The sequence below is a fragment of the Wyeomyia smithii genome, chromosome 2 (assembly GCF_029784165.1).
Source record: "Wyeomyia smithii strain HCP4-BCI-WySm-NY-G18 chromosome 2, ASM2978416v1, whole genome shotgun sequence".
NCBI lineage: Eukaryota > Metazoa > Arthropoda > Insecta > Diptera > Culicidae > Wyeomyia > Wyeomyia smithii.
The window spans coordinates 71031158-71058130 of NC_073695.1; the positions used below are offsets into that span (position 1 = coordinate 71031158).

A 26973-nucleotide genomic window follows, 5' to 3' on the forward strand; every position below is an offset into this window, starting at 1 on the left:
TTTTTTTAAAAGTTCTTCCGCAGCGAGCAGTAGAAGTCGTGCCCAACTCCACCTATAACCAAAGAAATTTTTTTCATTGTCCACATAAGTGTCGCTAACGAAATACACATGATTATATTTTTAGAATTTTCCTTCGCAAAATGGCAACGGTTTGGAGAAAAAAATTCTTTTTCGACAAAAAAAAATCGATTTTAATTGTTTATATCTTTTGTTGTTGTGAATCAATCGCTAAAATCGTGTGTACTTCACTAGATAATCTAACGAAGAAGCTACAGTTAAAATGTCAAGCCAATCGAATGTAAACTTTTTTAGTTCTACTGCTCGCCGATTTTGAGAACATGGTTTTGAGAAAAACGCGTTTAAAGTTTCAAAATGCTATAAATCTTGAGAATCGCATTAAAATGTTCATTAAGCAGACAGTATGTGAAGTATAGAGAGCGAAAAATAAGCAAACTGGAAATATGATACAGATTTGGAAAAATATAACGCATCCCGACGGTATATATTTTTCCAAATCTGTATCATATTTCCAGTTCGCTTATTTTTCGCTCTCCCTACTTCACATACTGTCTGCTTAATGAACTTGTGTGTTAACGGGAAAAAGCCGTTGTTAAAACTAGAAATTTAGTTCGCATTAAAAAAACCCTAATATTTTTTTTTTACCTTCAGTCAGCTATCCCTGCGCCGTAAAGTTGTCCTTCCTGGGCTTTATTTTCCTCTTCTTCTTTTTTTTATCTGATGTAAGGCTGCACCTAGCCTCCTTCGCGATATCAGACATGCGATGCTCAGCGACTTTGACGCAATTGGCGTCCGATCCCACGCAAAACTCAAACTTGTCACTCATATTTAAGTACTTTTGCATATAACTTACAGTTAAACAGTATAGAAAAACTCAAACAACGAACGTACACAACGAGTACTGCTGATTGTCTAAACAAAGGGAAGTTGTGAGTAAACACGTGCTGTCGAGACGCTGTAACGGTCGAAACTTGAAGCTGGAAACACGATACCGATCATAGGTAACTTCTACTACACGGTGACAAAAAAGTCCGGTCACACTTTTTTGGGATCGCCTGTAGCCTACATGTTGCATCTCTCTGGTGCCATCTATATGTCAAATGAAAGGGTTAACTTTGCTGCCCAAAGTGGCAGAGATTCGTTTCTGTGCAGTTTGTTTACATTGAGTTGTGAGCCATGGCAGAGTTAAGAGCAGCTGTTATCGCTGAATATGTAAAAGGGTACAAACCCGGACACATATTCAAACACCTAAAACCGCTCGGAATTAGGGTTTGCAATCCCGGGAACGATTTCCCGGGAAATAGCTTTTCCCGGGATTCCCAGATCCCGGGAACAGAAATATTGATTCCCGGGATCCCGGGATTCCCGAGTTCCGCGAAAATTTTTGTAAGATTGACTATTGTTTCTTATGCAATATTGCAATAAAATTAAATACGTCAAACTGATGCGCCCTGGAATGAATCAATTACTAAAACTCAAAGTTAGTATAGTATTTCAACGTAAAAACCATCTTTGCATGTTAATTAGTAAGCATTCAAATGCACTAAGTTAAGACTGACTTATTCCATCGTTTTCTTTCGGATTGTCTCGGTCACAGAAAACCACCGAACGGCGAAATAACGAAATAATGTAGTTAATTAGGTAACTAAAATTCTTCCTTGAAATCTCACGTTCTATTCAATAATGATATAAACTCCAAAAGGGTTTGAAATGTTGTTCTGTCAATGAAAACTAGATTTGAGACGCAGTTTATTTGAAAAAAATCACAATAACATAGCAAATATATTGAAATGAAAAAAAAAATAGCGAATAGGCTTGCTATCGCTCAAGTAAACAGTAAATATTTACTATAGTGTAAAAATATTTTGCCCTAAAAGTCCGTACCGAATGTAGCAAATAGTTTCCGCGTCCAATGCCTGCCTAACACTCAGTTTTCTCTTCAACAAACTGAAAGAATTCGACACCAGTTTTCAATTACGTGTAGCAAAAACTTTAATTGCTGATTCGAATTTTTTTATTCTAGAAATCGGACACAAGCGGTAATTCAGCAGACTTGAGCAAAGTTTTACAGAAGGAAATAACATTTTTGAGCTTAACGAAAAATTGTCAGCGGGTCTGGAGCGATTGTTTGACGACATGAAGACCCTTAATTCTCCTCTTCTGCAAATATATGCTACAAAAATCGATCACGAATTTTTGATGTTAACTTGAATATGTTTTGTATTTCATTTGTTTTTTTTTTTGTTTTTCATGCGAATTGAGAATGAGATTTTAAACAATTTTTTGTTACCTTTTACTGATGAACTTCATTTAAAATCTCATTTTGCTAGAAAATTGTCCGTTCCCGGTTCCCGGGAATTCCCGGGAAATGCGATTTTTCATTCCCGTTTCCCGGGAAATGGATTCCCGGGAATATTGCAAACCCTACTCGGAATCTACCGGAAATTCGTGTACCGGACCATAAATCGGTACCTAGAGACCGGAGGCACCAAGGACAAGGCACGATCTGGACGACCAAGGTCTGTGAGAACTTCAAGGCTGAAAAAGATTATACGAGACCGGATTCGCCGGAATCCCGCCCAATCTGCATGGAAGCTGGCCAGGAACCTTAAAATGAACCGAGAATCAATCCGCCTGCTTCTGCGCAAGGATTTAAAACTTACACCGTACCAAAAGCAGGTGGTTCATGGGGTTACCAAAGCTACAAAGGACAAGAGGTACCAACGGTCGCGGGAGTTGCTCGGTTGGCGCGCAGATGACGAGATTATTTTTTCGGACGAGAAGCTGTTCGTTTTGGAGCAAACAGTCAATCGCCAAAATGATCGAGTTTGGAGTGTGAGCCTCCAGCAAGCTCCTGCGGACAAGCTGAACGTTTCCCGGTTCTAAAATAAGACGTCAGTGATGGTTTGGGGAGCCATTTGCAAGAGAGGTAAACTGCCTCTTATTTTTATCGATAAAGGGGTCAAAATCAACGCAGCGTACTACCTGGGCACGGTTTTGAATAAAAATGTTCTGCCTCAAGCTGAACTATTGTTTAAAGACGATTACTACTGCTTCCAGCAAGATGGCGCCCCATCCCACACCGCAAAGGTTGTTCAGGCGTGCTGTGAGGAAAACTTGACCAATTTCATTTCGAAGAATGAATGGCCTCCGTCGTCTCCGGAACTGAATCCACTGAATTATTTCGTGTAGGGATACATGATGTCGAAGCTGAACGACTATAAAATAACAAATTTGGAGCAATTCAAGCGAGTTATCACGAAAATCTGGGACTAGATGCCGATGGAGCACGTGCGCGCCGCTTGCGACGATTTTCCGAGACGTCTGAAGCTGGTTCGATCAGAGAAAGGTGGTGTGATTCCGAGATATCGTCTGTGAAGTATCTTTATGAGTTACTGAATAAAGCTATGAAAGCCAGATTCAGATTTTCTTCTTATTCTTTGAAATATTGAGATTTTCCTGTGTGATCGGACTTTTTTGTCACCCTGTAGTTTACAAATCCTCGAAAGTGAAAAAAAAACGAGCATCGCCGAAATAAACTAAAAATGTTATTTTGAAGCATAAAAGGTGTTCGGTAAAAATTGATTTGAGCGAATTTTGAGTTTAGATCAGTACTTGAGCGATGTAGGTTTTGATTCTAGGATAGTTTTAGCATGATTTAAATCAATAGAAAAAATGACAAGAAAAAATGTTTTCTGGTGGATATTACCCCTTAAGTACACCTGAAAAGTTATCTTCGGAAAGGCCACTCCGGTGCAAATTCTCGTGGGGACCTGTATGGCCGGAACCTGCTTTATTGTGGCCATTTCCAGGACACCTCCGCAGATGGACTCAGAAAGGATTAAACGCATCTTCTGGAGTGATTTCATGAATATTGATACCAATTTTATTTGGTTTTATTGCCAATTGTTAAAATTTGCCTTGGATTTTGAACATGTTCCTGGATGTTCGTATTTACGGGAACCATATGGGGACCAACGGCTCTTTAGGTTCCGTATACTAAAAATAAACAAATTTTTCAATCTTTTGACGATCTAAATCGGTCAAGAATTGAAAAAATTCGAAGCATTACATTCTGATGGGTACCCGGATAATCTGCCGAAAACTTACGGGTGTTTAAATTGCCGAGTACATAACGGGTATTTTTCATGAAAACTACAAAAGGTTAGCTAAATATTGATTGTCTGATCATGTAAAAATAGCAAAAAACAAGTTAAAATTTAAAAAAATAATAATTAAAACCAGGAGGTTTTTTTAAATTTCTGCGGCAATGGACAGTAATTTGGTCCTTCTATCTAAAAATATACATTATAAGACAAGTAAAAAACTTAAAAGAAATACAGGCAAACTTCGATATAAGGTACATTTCGATTTTCAAGTTGTACTTTATGTCGAATTGTACCTTATATCGAATCATGAAACATTTTCAACAATAGGGCTTCGAATACTTAATTTCGTTGCTATATGTCTACGTATAGTTTATTTTGGAAATAAAATCCAACTATAAATGTGAACCAACTTGTTTCAAATACAATTTGAAACACATAGTATTTTTGGCTTTCTAGGAGACCTTTAGCCGCGTGTGATAGTTTGTTTCCAAAACGTATGTCATCCAGAAAAAAAAATCGAGCCGTAACGTTATTATCACTAATTTTTTTCAACATTAATTTACATTCATACAGACTTCTTATTTAAACTGCTTTTTTTTCCTTCTCGTTGTTATGTATTTTTTGGTCCGATGTATAAAACCAAGAATATCTGCTTACAGGTTGACAACTTTTTTAATAATTTCCTCGTCCTTCAGGATTTCGGAATCTGCATTTTCTTCATTGCATTTAAATATTACCGTTTGAACTAACTTTTTTAACACATAAGGGTGGCCTAAATTTGCACTTTGCACACTGGTTTAAAACGTGAAAAACGTGATCGTCAACCTTTTGACCGTGAAAATGCTTTTGAAATGCTATAGTGTATTCGACAAAGTTTCTGTTTATCCTAAGGGGAAACTTTCAATGCAAATAGATTTTTGGTTAATCCGCCTAAAAGTGAAATGATTTTTTTTTAATTACTTATCAAATCAAAGTGAAGTTTTCAGCAAAGTTGTAGGTAATCTTATGCAGAAAAACTTTGCTGAAGACGCTTTGGTTCTATCTCATGAATATTGAACACATACAGGTAGTTTTATAGACACATTCAAAATTAAAAAAATACCAATCAACTTTTTGGGTGTGATTTCAGAGGTTTACTATATTGTGAACATTTTTTCATATTCGAGAAATACACCATTCTGCCGAACATACCTTGAGGCGTCGTACACAAATTACGTAACGCTAAAAATCTACGTAACAATAAGTCATACGTTACGTAATTTGTGTACGACGCCTGAGCATATTTCCAACTTTTTCATAGGTTTTATAATGTTTTTGATGAAAAAATGCACTTTTTTCAAACATTTCTAGCAATTCGAGTTTTAATAAAATTTTGTCTTTTAAAATTTCAAACAAATCACCAGGGATCAAACTTTAAGTTAATTTTTTCATCAGCTTCTCCGTTCCCATCCATGTTAAACCACGCTATATCATGTTTTTTCAGCAACAGTAAATTTTTCTGACGGGTTTTCAAACTTCCGCTTAGTGTTGAGTATTTTATGGACACTCCCCAAATGATCATTAGTAATCAGAGACGTTGACAAGATAACCAATATATTATTTATAGAAGTTTCCATACCAATTTCGGAGTTATTTGCAACATGATAAAAATGTGTACCTTATATCGAGGTAAAATGCACCTTATATCGAGTGACACTATATCGAAGGTACTTTATATCGAGGGTTTCTTATATCGAAGTTCCCCTGTATTTGTATTTGTATTTGTATTTATTTAATTATATCCCAAATACGCGTAAAAACCCCACCATCTTTTGATCGAGTATTACATGCTTTAAATTAAGTCTAACAACAATACAACATACTATTATTACAGATGGCACATGAAACTACTTAACTTAGCTCTGACAGAAAAACGAACCTAATCCTAACAAATTATAATATTCGCTTAAGTCTATTTTTGAAAGTAACACTTGATACATTGAAGTCAAATGAGTCAAATACATTATTAAAGACGTCACATATCGCCCTGATGGGTTCGTTTTGACCATATTCTGTACGATGAAATGAGAGGCGCAGAAAGTTTAGCATTCTTAAATTTCTTTAGGGCACATTTATGTTGATTTCAGAAAGGATGCTTGGAGCGTCAATTTCGCCAGTTAACAGTTTTCCTACAAATACGGCCCTGAATACGTCTCTTCTTTTTGCTAGTGTGTCAATGCCAAGTAAGCGACATCGACTGGCATAGGGCGGTAATTGGACAGGATCACGCCAAGGAAGAGATCTCAGAGCAAAACGAAGGAACTTGGCTTGAACTGATTCAATCCGGTTGGTCCAGATATCAGTGTAAGGACTCCATATTATGGCTGATGTTTCCAAAATAGATCGAACTAGTGAGACATATAGCGATAGCAAGCAAAACGGGTCAGTAAACTCTTTGGCGATTCTCATCATAAATCTGAGGTTTTTGTTCGCTTGTGCAATGATATGAGAATAGTGATGCTTGAAGGAAAGCTGTGAGTCAAGCAGTACGCCCAAATCTTTTATCACAGATACTCTCTCAAGAGTTTCTCCAGATATACTATAATTCCAAGATAATGGCTCCAATTTTCGTGTGAATGAAATTACAGAGCATTTGGAAACACTTATTATCAGCAAATTACGGATACACCAATTAGAGAATTCATCAAGGTACCGTTGCAATTCTTTGCAGTCCTCTGTGGAGCGAATGATGCGAAATAGTTTTAAATCATCAGCATAGATGAGTTTACTGCCAGGTGGGATGACTAAACAAACATCAGATCTGTATAGATGGTATCCACTTGCAGCCCCTTCTCTATGTTTTTTATACAATGCGATGAAAACTCAAGTAAATTAGTCGTAGTCGATCTACCTGGGTAAAAACCATGTTGGGCCGTCGACATATATGGCTTAAATTCACGAGATCAAACGTTGCCGACAAGAATTTCGAATAATTTCGATCCAGCCGATAGCAAAGTTATTCCCCTGTAGTTCACTATATCGTGTTTGTTGCCTTTTTTATAAACTGGAAACATAGCTGACTTCTTCCAGCAATCAGGAAAAACCCCTAGTGATAGCGATTTATTAAAAATTATTCTTAGCGGAACACAAAGCGCGATGGCACATCTTTTTAAAATAATAGCTGGAATACCGTCAGGCCCAGCCGAAGAAGAAGGTTTTAGTTTCTCTGTGGCCTTGAGAACATCCTCATCTGAGAAGCAAATATTGCTAAGGTTTACAACGTTGTGAGGAACGTCGCGAAGGGCACTCTGTATTTGAGCTGTATTTGCAGAAGAGGAATTAAATATGCTCGAGAAATGTTTCCGAAATAAAGAACCAATACCATCAAGTGTGTCAGCACTGTCATTTCTAAGAAACATGTTGGAAGGAAGTCCACTTTCTTTCCGCTTACTGTTTACAAATGACCAAAAGCGTTTTGGATTTCGTTTGAGCTGTGATTGGGTACGTAGCACGTGTTGAGCGTAGAGAAAGCGATTGTAAGTTTTGTAATGACTACTCGCAGTGGTGAACGACAACTTAGTCATTGCGTTTCGTCGTCTGACGTACTTACGAAGTGCAGCTGCCCTTTGTCGTTTTAACTCTCGAAGCCGTCGATTGGACCATACAGGTTTCGGCCGTGGGTGAAACGACGGAACGAAGTTGGTGAATTGCTGTTTCATTGTGTGCGTGAATATCTCTACAACACTGTCTACGTCAGTTGCACGGTTCAACAAATTTTCCCAGTTGATTGCGAGTAAAGCCCTTTGAAGTCCTTCGAAATCGCTTTTACTAAAGTTGAGTTGCCTTATTTCAGACAATTCTTCAAAGCGAATCAGCTGAGGACAGGCTAATGAGACAGACAGCGGTGGATGATGAGGATCGATACCAACTAACGAGTCACATGCTTCGGCAATGGCACAGTTGAGTACGGATTCGTCATTGACGAATACGAGGTCAAGAGTCCGATTACGCCCGTTTTTTACTGCGCTTAATTGAGTCATGTTGACCAAAGACATTCCGTCCAACAGCGCAATATTTGCACTATTAAGACTCGAATCAGAAGGATCAGCAAAAACGCGACCAGAGCGGCTGGCTTTCCAAGCAAGGCCAGGCTGGTTGTAGTCCCCGAAAAGCAAGTGAGTAGTGTGCGATTCCAGTGAATTCAAAATTTCAAGCGCCGAGTCGATATGGTTCTGAATGACCGAGGTGTTATCGTCGATATCAGGCGGGATATATACAACACCTACACAAATACTAGCACCATGAATGCGGACGTCTACCCATAACTGTTCTAAATCAGATCTTAGACTCGATCGTTGCCTAGACTGTAACCTGTTAGATACGGCAATAAGGACACCGCCGCCGCGAGATTTACCTGTACATGCTAAGTCGCGGTCGTTTCGGTACACTGTGTACTTTGGTCCAAGAAGCTGAGGAGAACAAATTTGATCGTTCAGCCAGGTTTCGGTAAAAACGATTACGTCATATTCAGCATCCGAAGCGGCAACAAACAGCTCGTCAATTTTCGTGCCTAGCCCTCTTACATTCTGATAGTAGAAATGAATATGTTCGTGTGGGTCATAATCCAATGGCGCGGTATCGGCACAAACATCAATTGTGGAATTAGCCTGAAAGTTGGATTGATTTTCAAAGACGGCAGAATCCGAACACCTGTGAACACCTCAAGTGAACATATACGTCCTTGGTGTTTACCTGGAGGAAAAGAGTTACTGTGTCCGTGATCTTTCATTCGCGGGGATGAACAGGGTGCGCCTATCTGATAGCATTCATTGGAGTTTAGACTGCAGGTTGTGTGAGCTAAAGATGTACTGGCCTCTTCATTTACAATCATCTGATCAAGTTGGCTAGAAAAATCGCACATTCTCTGAGTTTTTGGTAAGCGGTTAGAATACATATACTTAACTGGACAGGGGGCCCGCTGGCCCCCAATATCCCCCGGTGGCAGACTAATTTCGTTTAAGGAATAACCGGTGTGATTACCGATGGTGTAGCTGCCGCTACACCACGTTCGTTTTTTGCTCCATAATCCTCAAACTCTCTAAAGAAAATACCGGCGGGCCAAGTACTTGGTGCCAACGCAACCGCTTTTAGTTTGGGATCAATATCCACTTTGAATGAAATAAAGCGCAGCGACTTTATATCCACGTCTTTTTTAACCAATCTCACAACATCGGGTGGCTCGTTGCACTGTAGACATTCTTTTGCCATAGTTTGAATGTCATCAGTGGTAACGTCTGGATGAATTCTAGACAAATAAACCCAAAATTTCATTCGTTGTTTTGCTTTCGTCTCGATTAGACGCAAATTGTTTATCTCCGTTCGAGTTCGCAAAATAACAATACACGAGTTATCGTACGGGTGTTTTTTTTGTCGATTAGTTCTTGTGTTGCGCGATAACAATAGCCTGTTGTATATCGGCAGAAACATCTGCACACTGGTAGGGGCAGGCTACCCCGCCAGTGATTCGATACGCAGCTGATATATCAGCAAGAATAATTCTCCCGCACCGCTGTTACCCCGCTAGCAGCACGGACCACCATACGATCGAGCGAGTGGAAGTCAACTACAAGTGGCATCTACAAGGTCGCATGTAAGATACGGCCACTGTGTCACAACACGAAGCTGGATCGTCATTGTTTGTTCTGCGGAGACACTCGATTAATCCAACTATCAGCCGTGAGGTCGTGACTTAGACGTTCGGTGAAGTATTACATTTGGAATTTTTACTATAATTATCAATATTATTACTATGTTATAATAATATTATTAATATTATTATTGATATTATTATTATTGTTATTATTATTATTATTATTACTACAATTATTATTATTATTATTATTATTACTATTGTTATTAGTATTAGTATTACTGTCTTTTTTTTTATTTGATCCATTGTAGATTGAAAAATTGTTTTTAAAATTTAATATCAACTACTTGAACCCCCCCCCCCCCTATACGAATATTTATCGTTTGTGTGCGGTAGAGCGTAACGCTCCCGCAAAATGGACGACATGCAGGTGCAACTTTTCCTGGAGGTGGAAACAAACGGGGAAGAAATTGAAATTTCTCCCATCAGCTCACCCCTACCTTCCCCTGTGCCCTCCCCTTTGCCAAGTCCTGTACCAAGAGTACCGGAAGTACGGGTAAAAGCTTACCCAGATGCCGCTGGCGGTCCCTACGTTGTTTTTTTCCGGCCCATAAAGAAGCCATTGAATATTATTCAAATTGGCAAAGACCTGGCAAAACATTTTTCGGCCGTAACCGAGATTACGAAGGTGAGGCCGAACAAACTGCGAGTTGTCGTGAGTAGCTTGAAGCAAGCAAACGAAATTGCTGGCTACGAGCTCTTCACGAGAGAGTATCGCGTGTACATCCCTGCCAAGGATGTAGAAATGGACGGTGTGGTTACCGAGGGGAATCTCACTGTCGATGACATTTTGCGTCATGGAGTTGGCTGTTTTAAGAACCCCTTGATGCAAAGTGTAAAGATACTGGATTGCAAGCAATTGCATTCAGTATCCATCGAAGAAGGGAAGAAGAAATTTCTCCCTTCGGATTCCTTCCGAGTAACATTCGCCGGATCCGCGCTGCCGAACTACGTCCGCTTGGACAGGGTTCGTCTACCTGTACGCCTGTTCGTACCGCGGGTCATGCATTGCCAAAACTGTAAGCAGTTAGGTCACACAGCCACCTACTGCTGCAACAAGGCACGCTGTAGCAAGTGCGGAGGCAATCATGCTGAGAACGCTTGCAGTGGAGATACTGAAAAGTGTCTTTATTGCGAGGGAACTCGGCATGACCTTCTGGCATGTCCCGCGTACAAACAGCGCGAGGAAAAAATTAAGCGTTCCCTTAAGGAACTCAATTTGGCTTTCGCCGGGGCAAAGGGACGAACGATTGCCTAGCGTTGCTTTCTACTGAAATTCAAGTCGCATTTGCTCGGAAAGAGCAAATGGCTTCTGCGTTCTTGGATATTAAGGGGGCTTTTGACTCTGTCTCTGTAGAAGTTTTAAGCGCGAAACTTCATTCGCAGGGACTTTCACCAAATTTGAATAACTTTTTGCTCAACTTGTTGTCAGAAAAGCATATGTATTTCTCACATGGCGATTCGACAACATCCCGAATTAGTTACATGGGCCTTCCCCAGGGCTCATGTTTAAGTCCTTTCTTATATAATTTTTACGTCAATGACATCGATGAATGTCTTGCAAATTCATGCACGCTAAGGCAACTTGCAGACGATAGCGTTGTATCCATTACTGGTAGCGAGGCTAGCGATCTGCAAGGTCCATTGCAAGATACCTTAGACAATTTGTCTGAATGGGCTCTTAAGCTGGGTATCGAATTCTCTCCGGAGAAAACTGAGTTGGTCGTTTTTTCTAGGAAGCATAACCCAGCTCAGCTGCAGCTCGTACTAACGGGTAAAACGATCTCTCAGGTTTTAGTCGCTAAATATCTCGGGGTCTGGTTCGACTCTAAATGCACCTGGGCTTGTCATACTAGGTATCTGACACGAAAATGCCAACAGAGGATTAATTTTCTTCGTACGATTACCGGAACCTGGTGGGGAGCCCACCCAAGAGACCTTCTGAGGTTATACCAAACAACAATACTGTCAGTTCTTGAGTACGGTTGTTTCTGCTTTCGCTCCGCTGCGAACACGCATATTTTGAAACTAGAAAGAATACAATATCGTTGTTTGCGTATTGCCTTGGGTTGCATGCAGTCGACCCATACGATGAGTCTTGAAGTGTTAGCGGGTATTCTTCCGTTGAAACATCGTTTTTGGAATCTCTCTTACCGGTTGCTAATTCGATGCACAGTTATGAACCCATTAGTAATTGAAAATTTCGAGAGGTTGGTCGACCTTCAATCTCAATCCAGATTTATGACTTTATATTTTGACTATATGGCTCAAGATATTAATCCTTCTTCATACGATTCCTCCAATGTCGCACTTTTAGATACTTCTAATAATGCTATATTCTTCGACACCACCATGAAACATGACATTTCTGGTATCCCGGATCAATTGCGACCCCAAGAGATCCCTAAGATTTTTTCCAATAAGTTTAAACATGTTAGTTATGATAAAAGGTTTTAAACTGACGGATCTAATCTAGATGAGTCCACTGGCTTCGGTGTTTTCCACGAAAATTTTACCACCTCCTACAAACTCGATGCTCCTGCTTCCGTGTACGTCGCAGAACTTGCTGCTATTCAGTACTCTCTTGGAATCATCGAAACCCTACCCATAGACCACTACTTCATCTTCACAGATAGTCTCAGTGCCAGGCTCTGCGATCGATGAAGCCTGTGAAGCACACCCCGTATTTCCTGGGGAAAATACGGCGGTTTTTAAGTGCTTTAACAGATAAAAATTACCGGGTTACCTTAGCGTGGGTCCCTTCTCATTGTTCCATTCCGGGCAATGAAAAGGCTGACGCTTTAGCTAAGGTGGGTGCTATTGATGGCGATATTTATGTAAGACCAATTGCTTATGATGAATTTTATAGCATTTTGCGTCAGAGAACACTCAACAGTTGGCAATCATCATGGAACTCAAATGAACTGGGACGGTGGCTACATTCCATTTTTCCTAAGGTATCGACGAAAGCATGGTTCAAGGGGTTGGATGTAGGTCGGGACTTCATTCGCGTGATGTCCAGACTTATGTCCAATCACTACACGTTAAACACGCATCTCTTTCGTATAGGGCTTGTAGACAGTAATCACTGCGTTTGTGGCGATGGCTACCATGATATCGAGCATGTTGTTTGGTCGTGTGCCGAATTCTGTGATGTTAGGTCCGAGCTTATAGATTCCCTCCGGGCCCGAGGAAAACAACCGAACGTACCCGTTAGAGACAGTCTGGGAAGCGGTGAACTCCAGTACATGACACAACTGTACTGTTATTTGAAAAAGACTGACATTTAAATTTAATATTCTTTTGTCTAATTGTCAGAATACCCGTATACGACGCTGGAGACACGAACACGAAGAGCCTAAATCTATGTTTAAAAAACAAAAAAGAACAACAGTCGAAACACAAATAGATCGTATATCTTAATTAGTTTTAAGCAAGAATTGTATTTCCCTCCTCTCACCTTAAATCCCCACTAGCTCGTAGTCGGCCGCGAGAATAAATAAAAGGCCTCCCTCTTTTCCCTGCTAACGTAGAATTAATACGAATTGTACTTGGCTCAGTAAAACAGAAAATGTATCGTGCCGTGTCAAATAAACTAACTAATTTAAACCTAAACCCAAAATTTTTTCTCTGCTACAGGAACAGTAACGACAGTTGATGTTAGGTTGGTTTTCGTTCCGACTATGACGTCCCGGTTAGAATTGGGCTGATCTTCACGGCGACGTTTTGGCGTAGGACGGTAAATTGGCCAGTTGCTGTGAAAGCCGCGGGGTGTAGCTTCTGCTTTATCAATAACACTAGTATGTTTTGCAACTTCTTTTCGCACCTCCGTTTTCAGTTCATTGATGGCAGCTGTTTGCTGTTTGATCAACTCAGCAATGGTATTGCCAAGTGCGGCGACCGTAGGACGAAAAGTAGCAAATCTCATCAACTTTAAGCATCCGTCGCAAAGCCAGAGAATATTTTCCGTGGAGGCCTTCAGCTTTGTAAAATGCTGATTGTTTAGCCCAGCACATTTATAGTGAGCCACCGTCTCACAGAAGCCCTGACATTTGATATAATCAGTCTCCTTTGTTGGTTTGGCGCACTTATCACATACAAACTCCATTGTTTATTTCAAGCAGATTCACCAGAGATTCCGAAGAGAACTTCACTTTCACGTAGCACAGAAATGCTTTGGCAATCTTTTCGTCAATATTGATGGGTAAATGAATTTAAAAAACACAGTGATTTCGAAGAAATAAAAACCAAGCGTAGAAACACAATAGCAGTAAACGGCAGTGATGCCAAATGAAATGTAATAACAAAAATATTATCATAATTCAAATACCTCAAAAAAGCCTGTGAGCTAAACATTGATAGTTCTTTGAGCTTGAAAAAATAACAAAATAAAATGTTGAATACTTAATTTTTTTTTTTTCAAATGTTTTGCAGGACTTTTTTTTTTTGAAGGTCAAAGTTAGTATTCACAACTTTGCCGAAGATGCTATACCGATCAAAAAACGGGTTTGGCTCTAAAAATATTTTTATCATTAATAGGCTTAATCGATTTTAAATTTTTGTCTCTTTTTGTTTTTTTTTTATCAAAAACTCTCAATGTTTAGCAAACCTTTTGTAGTTTTCATAAAAGTGAAAAAAATTGAAAAAAAAATTTACTCTAACTGTCTACTTTGGCTGCAGATCAGAAATGGATGTCCTATTTTTATAGAATTGCACATTTAGAATCAAATTCGTTCGCCACGGTCGCCAATGATTTAGTATGTTTAGATGAATTGGTGATGAAAACTGATATAAGACTACAGTTAAGTATTCGAGCTGGTATAAGACGACAGTTTAATAATCAGACTTGAAGCGGCTTGAAAGTTTATAAGCCTTGATTTCATTACTAGGCTTAAACAAGGCTAAACAAGTTAGTTTAAAGAAAAAACTTAAATTGTAAATAGCTATCTGTTAACTGACAAATAACTAATTAAACCCGCGATTTTATTAAATAGCGATGTCCGTGTTTTATTGTTGTTTCGCATTTTTAGCCCAATAGTAACTCACAGGAATCGTTTAAAGATAAGATGGCATCCTGCTCGAAGAATTACTCAATAACATTAGAAAGATTGCCTGACAAGCCGCGTAATGTTGAATACCTGCCAGATCGATTACACATCTTCACCCCCTGCGAGGCATGCAATTCAACCTACTAAACTTGTAGGCGAATAAGTGTAACCAATTATCACGTACTGAGAGGCATTCAATCATTCACACTCACAAACAACCCAATGGCACAATTCTTACAGATCGTGACTACCGGTTTAACCTACCACCCCCGTCGAAATCAATCACCTACCATCTGGTCAGTAGGTTGTTATTAGCGGGTACATGCTAGTCACTATAATCTGATAATACAGTTGTCATCGGCAGAGCACGACGGAAATGCTTCTAAAGTTTCCCCATGCCTATCGTATGGAATTATTATGTCGTGTATCAGCCACCAACCCACTAGATAGACCATTGAGAACGCCTACACCGATAGCCCACGATTCCCTACTAGCTTCGTTTATTGAGATTAGAAATCGATTCAAATGTATTCGCATCTTTCGTGTCAGACAAAAATCTACCCACACAAGTACAATAACCCCAGTTTTACAACCTCTCTATCAGCCAGTGGCCATGTGTCATTTGCGAGCCACTTCGATGAAAGATTGTTTCATCTAATAAAACACATTAAAATCCGAAGTGAAACCATTCTCTAATCAAGTTCCATCGAAAAAAAAAACAATTTCCTATCAAAACACGATCACAAATAGAAAAGATGATTCACCGGTATATTATCTAAAACAATTACGGTTTACAGATTGCAGTTCTGGTACAAAACACTTTTTGGCACAGTAATTTTACAAAAACAACAATATACTTACTGCTTTTTTCCTCCGCCGCAACGCCTTCGTCTTCATCCAGCTTGTCGGCAGCACCTGCCTCGGTTGCCTTTTCCGTCGGTTCGCTTTCCTGCTTCTCGTCCTCGGTATGAATCGGAGACGAAGGGCCCGAGGAAGCACTGGCTCCGGGACTCGGAGACGAACTGATAGCGTGCGCCGGCGAAGTGAGGCCACTGGCCCCGCTATCTTTCTCAGTCGATTGTCTTCGTAGGCCGCCCAATTCCGGGTATTTGAACGATTTTGCGGTCTTTTGTTCATCCAAAGTGGTTTCGAGGGATTTCTTACGCGCTCCCTTCTCTGGCGGCTCGTCCGATTTATTTCGAATGGGTGCCACAGGAGGTAGAGCGGCGGCAGTAGTTACAGCTGCTGGAGGAGGTTCCGCTTGGCGGGGAGGAGATTTGAGCTTTTCTGGGCTAATTTTCGTGGGACTAAGCGAACTAGGATCAATCGCATGAGGAGGAACTGCAGGAGGAATTTTCGTTGGCGATGGAAATGAACTCTGACGGATATTTCTAGGTCCCTTTTCGGGTGGCGGTGGTGGAGGCGTCTGACGTTTTGGAGGACTAGGAGGAGGATCACTGGGGGACTGGATTCGATGGGGTGCAGGCACCGTTGGGTGCGGAATCTCTTGCCGCTGACTGTTCGATTCTTTGGGTGTTGGCTGCACATTACTGCCTCCGTTAATAGAAATTTGGTTAACTGATGAACCACTGCAGTTGGCCGGTGCTCCGGCACTGGCGATAATCCCCGTTCCAGGAACGGTTCGTATGATGTCACATCGATTAAAATCACCGCTACCTTTTGTTGTTCGCGTTTTTGAAAAATGTGATGTCCAGTTTTTCTGCTTTTCAATCAACTCTCTGGAGTTGAACTTTCTTTCAGGCTTTTCGGGTTTCTCCGGTTTTTCAGATTTTAACCGCGATTGGTTTAATATTCTGTTGGAATCGAGCTTACCAATACCATTGGTAATCGGGTGATGCTTTCTCTTCGGAGAAGGGGATCGATCCTGTTCGGAACCTACCTCCGACAGATTGTCTTCTTTGCTACTGGAATGTGACATTTTAATACTGAATGGCGGAGGCCTATTGACACGTCCTTCGCCCAATTTTTCGAACAAGGCTCTGGCGTTATTGAAACGAGCTGCGTGAGACTCTGTCCGAACCACGGTCGCCGTTGGGGAAGGCTGGCTACCTGACAGATCCTTCCCAGGGTCCTGAGTTAATTCCACTGGTTTTCGTTGGAACAGATTGGCTATTTGAGACACTTTAGGCCCGGATGGGCCCCCGGATGCTGATTTGTCCATCTTGCAGCGAGATTTCACAAATTATCGAAACCTGAAAAACAAGAGAAAAACAAACATTAGATTACGTGTTCAGCTGAAAATAACGTCACTGCTGATAAGCAATTACGGTTGCATCCTAACCATTGTCAGTGAAAAAGTAGAACCAACTGTATTCGAAAAATGTGAACGAATTTGGCAAAATTCGAGATGTACAGCAAAGCGTAAAAAACGTGTAAACCAACAAATCTCTATTCACCTCCAATCAAATGGAATTCTTGAAAAACACTACAATCAAGTTGCGGTTTTATCGCCTCGTCTTGACCACTCGATGTTGCCGTCGTACCGCGCCTGATTGCACCGCGCCTCAGCTCTCCAATCACGAATCGTCGCCGTCGTCGTTGTCGTCGTCGCCGTCGTCGTTGTCGTCGTCGTCGAAATAATTAGCACGGAGAAAAAACGTTACGAAGAAGCCAAACCCCGAGCCGACAGTCTACGAGCACAAATTATCCTCGTTCCATACCGGTACACTAGAAACGACTAGTGAGCTTGCTAGCTAGATAGAATCCAGTCGGACACAGCTACACCTCGTAAAACTGATAAGATATGACGAACGATTCTATTCTTATCTGAAGCCCTATAGAAGCAGACCCCATCAATGAGTGATGTAGTAGTGTAGACAATGCACGTGGAACCTATGTGTGAACGCACATAACTTTCTTTCAAGGAAGATATTAACCTTAAAGCGTAGGCATTGGGATTATAAAGCAGTTAGCGAAAATAGACCAAAAGGTTATTACCATAGCGATAAAAATACGATGGAAACGATCTTTTGTTTGTGTGAGCCCTTAATAGAGTTGGGAAAATGTTTTTCCCGTTGTCGCTATCGGAAGATTTATTCATGAAATCAGCAAGTGCGTCATTTTTCCGTTTTGTTTCTCAAAACTCGCTTACAAAAGCGTAACTAAAATAAGGTATCGTAATTTCTGAACAACACTAGGTGCATATCGGAAATCGATATAGTATTTGACAAACCTTTAGAACGAAAAATAATTAAAATAATATATTTGATTTAAACGTCTGAACTAGAATTGATTCGCATTTTTTTTTGCTAAAGTTCGTCTGGCTAATTCCCTGCTGTGTAAATTTTGCTTCCTCGCAACGATATTCACGCTCTTTTTATATTCAAATGTTGAGAGGTCGCCATATATTCAAGGGTTAATTCTGTTTCACGTCTGATAAATGATTACTAAGATGTTATACACATACGCGCTCATTAAGAGCTGCATTTTTGTGTTTTAATGTACTTTTATAAACTTATTCAAACATAATCATATGTTCATGGTATATCTATGAAATAACAAAGATAGTTAAAAAAATATTGGGGTTAAAATGAAAAATTCTTTATTCTAACGTCGTGCAAAAAATGACTGGCTGGCCTAATACATACACTTTTACTAATAAAAAATTTATTTAAATTTAATTATTTAGTTCTCTATGAACTTGTTTATGAAGTAAAAAATACTGTTTTCGAATATTAGTCGATAAACTGTCATTTATTCTGTGTGTGAGAGCCGACGGTCGTTCGACATTTACGAGTAAAAGCCTACTGCGAAGGACAATTAATATTGCTGGAAAATCATTTCAGTTCAAAACACAAGTGCTTTTCAGTACCATAATTTCGCCCCAAATTGTCTTAAGGATTGACAGCACCCGCTCCGAATTGGTTGAAACTTTTTGGGTGTGAAAATATCAGCTAGGGTATCGAACGTCTTCGTCGGTGGTTTTCTTCGGCCCCCTTTTGCATAAGATTGCTGCAGAAAGAATTCCTAAAAATTACCCCTACCCAATACTTTTTATAGATTCACCGTTTTTGAGTTATATCGATTGAAAAAAAATAAAAAAAAACATTCGCCCTTTCCAAAAGACAGTCCAGACTAATTCTGGAAAAAGTAGGTATGCAAAGATGCTTAAATGGGTAATATCTTCACACCCAAAAAGTTTGACCGATTTTTGAGAGGGTACTGCCTCGAGATTTGGCGCAAAACGCGTCATTTGAAACTTAGCTGCTTTCGACGTAGAATTGCGTCTTACGGCAATGGATATAGGAGTAAAAATTGAAAAACCGAAAACATTGAGAATGTCACGAAAATTGTCCACTTTCGAATGCTTGAAGCTCAATTAGTTTCCAAACGATTTTCTTCATTCTTACAGCAATCCACCAAGATTGGTAAATGGCAATCCAAAATCAACGCTTCTCTTTACAGTTATCAATCAATTAATAAAAAAAGAAAACTGAAAAGGAACTATCACTGTAATAAACCGCGTAACACCATTAAAATGATTAACCTCAATCGCAAAAAAATATATTGACATTAGACAAGCTGTCGTATTTATACGTTAACGTTGCGGTCGTGTCTTATAAACAACCTCTTCAACTATTAAGAAGAAAAACACTAAAAGAATAAATTCACCCATGTTTCGTTAAAATCTTAAAAATGCAAATTAGTTTAAATTTTACCGCTTCGATTAAGGTAAAAGAAAAAATATAGAAATTTTGGAAATGTATTTTGTTGTTTTTTAAAAACAAAAAAAGTTGGTGAATACTCAGAACATAAACTAATACAGAGTGAACAACGAGCTGCACGCTATGCAGAACGTATCACTCTTATCGATTTAAGATTTAACTGGTATTCGATTCGTGTAGTAGAATTAAATGGAAACATTGACTATTCTCAATATTTGCCAAATAATTGTCGTTTGCGAGAAGTGATAGTTTTCTTATTTTGTTCAAAGGAAACGGCGGCTGAAGCGCATCGAGAGGTCAACAAAGTTTACAGAAATGCTGCTCTATTGAAAAAATGTGCCGCAATTGGTTCCGTCACTTTAAAGACGGTAATTTTGATGTTGGCAACGGTCCGCGTGAAGAAAGGCCAAAACATTCGAAAACACTGAATTGAAGGAATGAGGATCTATGCTAAACGCAGGAACGCTTGTATGCTTTTTAAAATGCAGTTGCTTTTTTATTACAAAAAAAAACAGCGAAAGCTTAGTTGCGCACCTAATACAATACCCAGTTAAAGCAAATGCAGTCACGAAAAAAACATTATTCTTGTGATTTAAACGCTTAACAATATCAGAAACTACGATAGAAACTGCTTTGCATAAAAAAACTGCGTAACACAAAATAAAAACAAAAACAATTTGACTGATCGGCTTAAGGAGAAGCTTATTTTCTTAATATTGAAGATTTGCCTACATTTTGTCCCTTACTTGTACACATTGCCTGCTTAAGCATTAGTTGGCAAATATTTTTATTTTACTTTCACGTGAACTAAGATTATGTTAAATCGCACATCAATAAAATGTCAGTAAGAGAACAATTAAAATACACCAACAACGTACAAGGTACTCTCGTGAGCTTCATTGACACACTGAACAGCGAAATTTCTAATAAACAAATAAACGTACCTTGTCCCATCACCTGTGAATCATAACGGAAAAAGTAAAAAAAAAAAATACAACGATAAGCCTACTGATAGTCACTCAACCCTATGCGGCCCCTGTTTACATAGTTGACGTAAGAGCCAAAATGACCCAAATGCACTTTTTCGTTGATTCAGCTTCCTTTCCCTAAGATACATACACTACAAATGAAAAGAAAACTATTTTGTTCTAAAACTTTTGAGAAATATTGGAAAAACGTTTTGGCGTAACTGCCAATTGGTTGCAAAAACTGGCGTCACTACATACAAGGTGCAATTGTCTATGTTAAGTCGTTTTACTCGACTGTATAACTACTGTCTGTTTGTCTAAGTTAAGTCGTTCAATTCGACAAATATTCCATGGAAAGGGGAAAAGGGGAAAGGGGGAATTTTTGTATTGTATATTAATATTTTTACAAACACTCAGCCTCAGCAAGGTCTAAAGTCACCGTGTCCTTTCCCCTACTAGTGGATATTTGCATCAGATGAAATAATTAAAACGTGTGTGTATGATTACGGTGGGTAAATTTAATCGATTTGCCAGAACGTTTTTATGGTTCTATTTGGGGCCCCAAACAATCCTGACATTACTGGAAGTGGATTGATAGATAGCTCTCTAGGAAGAAACATGCGAAAAAGTTTTCGTATACAAATTTTCATACAAATTCATGTACATGCATATGTAATGCACCAATCAGAGGCACGAGTAATCCATATTCGGCAGGTTTAGCGTTGTCTGGGGGCCTAAATTGAACAAAAAAAAAGTTTGTTCTGGCTCTGTGCTGTCAAGTTTGCATTTTTCCTTGTAACGATTACCCACCTTAGCGTGAATGTAAGTTTTTGTGCATGTGTTTGTGTGTGTATGTGTGTGGATTTGTATGTGTGTTTGTACGTATTTGTCTATTTGAAACTGCCGATGGACAATAACTAACGTTTGACCGAAACACGATTGATAAAACTAATTCGACTGCGAGGCAGAGTAGGAAGTAGTCGAGTTTTAACGCCAAGCTATGCGAACAATCTGCGAGAAAAATGCATGTTTATTCGCATAAACTGGCGTAGCGGTTTTTCTGAAATAATTACCATGGGCAGACTCGTATAATCCATGGGGCCTCTATTCAAACATCAATCTTCATAAAATTGACAGACTATTTTGTTGAAATTGTATTTCAATATAATTATTTGGGTTAAAATAACAAAAACGCGTTTTTCTCGCAATGATGGTGTTGGTTGTTACGTCAACTATGTAAACAGGGGCAGTATGAGCTTATAGCATTCTATTATATGTAGAAAGTACGAGTGATGTAAAGATCTATAATCCATAGGCAATCGATAAACCATAAAGTTACCCATACAAAAAGATGTGATAGTGCGATAACGTTCTCGATTGCTGCGATGGAGGAGGTGTCAGTTATCAGCTTGAACTGGTATCAATCATACTGTGATTTAGCCCAGAATGGGAAAATTTATCACTATTCTTTCATTAATCATTATAACTATTATAGTACGGGTTAGTTCGCTAAAGGAGGTAACGGCCGTGCCATGTGATAGTGTCTTCGGTTGCATTGCACAAGTCAAATGTGCACCGGATCAATTCTGGGCTCCGGCTGCCTCTCTAGACGGGTGTTGCCCCGGCTGCGTGAAAGGTCTTGGACTACAGCAGCCAGGCTGCGACGATAGCAATCCTTGTGCCCCTGGGTTATTGTGCTCAGCTGGAGGTATTTGTCAATTGGATACATGTAAGTTGAATACCTACTCGAGTTAGTAAAGTGATTCATATTATGGAATGTTGTAAAAAAAATATTGAATTATTCAGTTCTTGACCGTTTTTTTCATGACGCAGCAACTTGCCTGGCGACAAATCACATTCCACCGAAAATTCGCTGGAAACCGACATGTGATTCTGCGGGAAACTATCTGCCGAAACAGTGCCGCGGCGATCGTATGCTGGGCCGTTGCTTCTGCTACTCATCCAGCGGGAATCGAATATTCGGCGGGGATTGGCGTGGCAAGGCCGATGATATGACCTGTGCCTGCAGCCGCCGTCGAGCTGACCTGGAAGCGGGTGGCAGAAACGACGTAACACTGCACTGTTCTGCCAACGGGAACTTCGAGCAGCTGCAGTGCGATGGCGGAGCTTGCTGGTGTGCCGATGCGAAAACCGGCGAACCTTGGCCGCAAGCTCCCATCGTATTGCCAGCAATGTGGAAGAATCTGCCGTGCTGTTGGTTGCCTTATATTGTGGTTGGTATTATCAGGTTCTAACGTTTTTATTTGTTGTTGTAGATAACAATTCTCTTCACGGTGACCAGTACCTGCGACAATGTGAAAGTGAAGCGTTTGCTCAAAAATTGATGGACGAAAAATTTGCAATTCATGGTCATATAAATGCGACCCACACGTACACCGTGTGCGATTATGATGGAACATATGGAAAATACGAAATCGAACGGGGAATGTAAGTACAAACATCATCGATAAACTTAATTTTTCCCGCGATTCCCATGTGACCCAGGAAATTTTTATTCTAGCGCATATTGCACCTGGCGTAATGGAGAACGCACGACACCTTTTCAAGCAAGCAGCTTGAAATTGAATACGATGGATTGTAGTAAGTTGCAGAAAAAATCTGAATCACTTTGAACTATAAAGTCGTCAATTGAATGGTTAATCGCCTACAAGTATGCTCTGCGCTATACACATCATAAAATGGCTATTTTCCATTCACTATCAGGTTGTGTATGTTTACTTAGTCGTTCCTCGTTCTTCGTTTTCACTAGCCATTCGACTCAACGTAAACATTATGATGCACAACCGACACCCCGGTATAGTCAGTGTTAGTAACTCAGGTCTGCTTAGCCTCTCCACAGTGCGTTTGTTTGTGACTTTCTTCAGACATTTTCGACAACACTTCAACTCCAAATCGCTGTTTAATATTACTATTTTCTGCTTTAAACAGGCGACGTGAGCAAAATAATTGTTTTTTTTTTAATTCTTTCTATCTACAGACTGTGCTCGCGATCAGAAAATATTTGCCGCCGCCGGCATCGATATGGTACTTTTATGTGAGGAAAATGGAAGCTATGCACCGCTGCAAGATCGCAATGGAGAACTTTTTTGCGTAGATCAGCACGGATTCGAGGTAGCTTCGCAAGTTACACCGGAAACTGATTGCGGGGAATATATGTTTATGTGATCATGTGCCATTTACTAAAGACCTACTGTTAGCAATAAGCAGAGCATTTGCAGGTAAATTTGAGCTATATGAGTGGATACAAATGCATCACGAAAAATTACCATAATTTGTTAAAATCCTAATGACTCATACGCAGATAAATAATTTCAATCCTATTGTGATTATTTTGTTTTATTGCGCAAGTTATTTAATTTAAATAAACAAACACATCTCCTCAAACCAAAAAAGTGCTTGCCTTTCTCGCGTCTACTACTAACCATGTTCTACACACCATAGTTTACAAAAGACGGGAAGCAACTTAGAGGGTAAATTACTAACCCACTTCCCACGGAGGAAATCAGTTTCTTGCCACTACTATTATACTTACTCGAAAAGAAACCATTAATCTTACTCGAAAAGGAACCATCTTGCATAGTACAAACTTGATTGCATACAAAAGATCAATCTGTGCTAAATTGTTTTATAAAAAAATGTATAAAATGTATCACTATTAAACTATAATCAAAGGTTTCGGGGAATGGATTAACAAGGTAACATGTTTACTGGATGATAATTCTCATCGAACGAGTTGTTATTAGCAACACATCGAATACAACAAATATGACTCACTGTCTTACCACGCCAAAGGGTTCCACCAGACCCATTTGTTTAAAAACATACTTGCAATGAATTATCAACATACGAGGGCGACCCTTTTTCGGCTTGAACGCGACAAATGACACACGTTTTCACATTTAACGAACCTTTCCTAACTTTGCTTTTTTATCTCCACCACTGATACAATATCCAGTACATGACACCTATCAGGGTTATGTTGATGCTCTAGATAATACTCGCTAGGATTTATTTTATATCAAAACTTCGTCCTTTTCATACAGTTGCTTTAGTCTTCTACATATTTGTATATATAATGGTCACAGCTCTCGCCTGGCTGAACATCGGTGGAAACCACAAATCCATCATCATCAACACAAAACAGCTCTCCGTTTTGATCCTGAGAGTACTCGTAATTTCCGTTTCCCCCACACGAGAGAGTAAAGGGAATGCCAGCTTCCTGGTAGATGAGGCTGTCCCGCGCGCAATCTGCTCAAAGCAAAATTATGAGTTTCAATGAAAGCTGGTTGGCTGAAAGACAGCAGACAACAAGCACTTACTGCAATTCACCGATGAAAGCAGACTAGATCGAACCTGAAAGGAGCCGATTTTCTTTCCGTCTCTCCAAGTGCAGTAAACTCTGTTGGGATAGAATAAAATTGGATTTTTTCTGTTCTCAAACGCAAATACACGATTGAATACAAACATTCCGTTCTCGATTTTAAATCGACCGAAAGATCCATCGTAGTCGCACTGAACTGCGTTGAATGTGACACCAATTGTCCCCCGGAGGGCAAATTTTTTTTGTATCGTTTGCTGTGCGAAAGCAGCACTTTCACACTGCCGCAGATAGCTGTCACCGTGGAGGGTGCTATTATCTGATGAAAAGTTAAAAGTTTACTCTCTGTGACTCGGTCAAGAGCAACTGGAAGATTTCAAAATACTCGCAGATATTCTTAAAACATTTTATAACTCACAACACGGTAACAGCTGCCACAGACTTGCATGCACTACCGTAGTTCCTACCAGTGGATCCCCGGAGTGTTGATCCGCACACCAGCAAACACCGGAGTCACACTGCAGCTCCTCATAGTTACCATTCTGGGTGCAATGAAGCGTAACCCCAGTACGGCCTTCGGATTCCAATTTAGCGCGACGACGGCTGCAGGCTGAAATTTTAGTGATTTACCTTGACAAAAATCGCATTAACTAAACGAATCCACTAGGGATTCTGCATACCACATGTCATTTTGGCTGCATATTTGTACCAATCCCAGCCGAAAAGCCGTCGGCCGTCTTCGCTGTAGCAAAAGCATCGACCGGAAAGTCGATCACCTCGGCACTGCTTGCTGGCGTAGGTTCCATCGGTGTTACACCGTGGGTACCAACCAGCCAGTTCTTCCTCGAGTTGCATGTGAATCGTGTGAAGACAGGTTGCTGCCAGAGGAGAAGAATTGATTTATCGGTACACCTCCAACCTACTACATTCCGGTCCATCACTTACTTCGATCGTACAGACACTTCTTATCGCACTTGAGTCCCGGGGCACAACGCCGGCTGGCGACATTCACATTGCAGACCTTGTTATGCCGTTGACCACCGCGGCAACCCGGACAGCACCCATTTAGTGATCCTCCCGAAATCAGTATCTCCCCGTTGGTACAATCGGACTGACGAATGGACGAAATGCAACCGTAGAAACCATCACAGCTGGGCGGAGAAATGATCGAGTCACCGGATACAAGCCGAAAGAAAACTATCAGCCCAAGTGACACTGACACCGGTTCAAACATTGCTGGTTATCACCGATGGCGTTTTAAAACTGAAGGAAATTTGATGATTTTTGTGGTTTCGTCAACACGAATATCAGTGCCGATAAGAAAAAAATGTTACAAGCACTTTTTAATTGATTTCTGATGTTTTCCATAGGATTGCAGCTCTTTGTATCGGTATGATAAAAAGTAACAGCCAGGTTTAACGCGAACACATGCATATGCAGGTGAAGGATGCAATTTTAAAAGCTGTCACAAATGATACTACATAACACATGCCACTGTCGGTTCTTCGAGCGTTAATCAAATAGTCAACCTTCACAAAGATGTCATAGTCTTTCAAGAACAAAGCCAACGAGGCTTCAATTTGCGCTCAACCGAAGCGGGGAGAAAGAGCGCCCTCCAGGGCAGATACAAATCAAAGCTGTGTCTACTATCTAAATACACTACCGTTAGCAGCGCAGCCAGACAGTCACATGTTTTCATAGGGGTGAACTACGTAGGTGAATGATCCATCAGAGCTCCCATAGAAGGAATCTTGCCGTCAACCTGGCACAGCTGCACATTGCTGCAAACGGGATTGGCAACGCCAGCTCTGGAGGAGCTTTTGCTTATGCAAATTTTGCGCTAATTAAGTCACCGAAAGGATAAATTATGTAGCATTTCGACGGCTCACTGGTCTGTGATCATTATTATTGCGTTGGCAGTACTATACCTACGTTAGAGTTAACGAAAAGTGATTTAGTATAATGACGATACGATTAAAACCGAATGTGAACAATTGCCTTTCGTTGGAATAATATGCATTAATCATAGGGGCCATAATTCCTGAGCCATTCCGGAACAACTTCCTCGCGGATTCTTGCGTTTTTGCCTTTTTTAAGTCTATTATCCAAAATTAACC

At 40.1% G+C, this 26973-nt stretch overlaps 4 protein-coding genes across 12 annotated transcripts in view; 1 reads left to right on the forward strand and 3 right to left on the reverse strand.

The window, feature by feature from the left end:
* The window catches only part of LOC129725803 (neurabin-1), a 131033-nt gene that overhangs the window by 35716 nt on the left and 68344 nt on the right, over window positions 1-26973 (reverse strand). For 6 of the 8 annotated variants that reach the window (XM_055682031.1, XM_055682030.1, XM_055682034.1 and 3 more), the window contains one exon: window positions 15726-17077. In XM_055682031.1, coding sequence (XP_055538006.1) covers window positions 15726-17046 — 1321 coding nt within the window. In that variant the 5' untranslated portion in view covers window positions 17047-17077. Of the gene's footprint in view, window positions 1-15725; window positions 17078-17166; window positions 17426-26973 lie in introns of those variants that run through there. The other 2 variants (XM_055682033.1, XM_055682032.1) reach the window with 2 other exon arrangements.
* LOC129725807 (uncharacterized) lies at window positions 6856-9810 on the reverse strand. Its single transcript, XM_055682044.1, has 2 exons — window positions 8859-9810; window positions 6856-8773 (listed from the first exon to the last, which is right to left on the reverse strand). Exon 2 carries the CDS (start codon window positions 8159-8161, stop codon window positions 7070-7072), a length of 1092 nt encoding a protein of 363 aa, XP_055538019.1. The 5' UTR covers window positions 8162-8773; window positions 8859-9810; the 3' UTR covers window positions 6856-7069.
* LOC129725805 (uncharacterized) lies at window positions 21841-23864 on the forward strand. 2 transcript variants are annotated; one of them, XM_055682041.1, is made up of 5 exons: window positions 21841-22246; window positions 22324-22731; window positions 22794-22965; window positions 23039-23118; window positions 23516-23864. In XM_055682041.1, the coding sequence occupies exons 1-5, from the start codon at window positions 21964-21966 to the stop codon at window positions 23701-23703; spliced, it is 1131 nt and encodes a 376-aa protein (XP_055538016.1). In that variant the 5' UTR covers window positions 21841-21963; the 3' UTR covers window positions 23704-23864. The 2 variants fall into 2 exon arrangements, with proteins under 2 accessions (XP_055538016.1, XP_055538017.1); XM_055682042.1 differs by having other exon boundaries at window positions 21848-22246; window positions 22351-22731.
* LOC129725806 (uncharacterized) lies at window positions 24401-26100 on the reverse strand. The gene is made up of 6 exons (XM_055682043.1): window positions 25802-26100; window positions 25537-25734; window positions 25275-25466; window positions 25004-25175; window positions 24858-24937; window positions 24401-24786 (listed from the first exon to the last, which is right to left on the reverse strand). Exons 1-6 carry the CDS (start codon window positions 26088-26090, stop codon window positions 24587-24589), a joined length of 1131 nt encoding a protein of 376 aa, XP_055538018.1. The 5' UTR covers window positions 26091-26100; the 3' UTR covers window positions 24401-24586.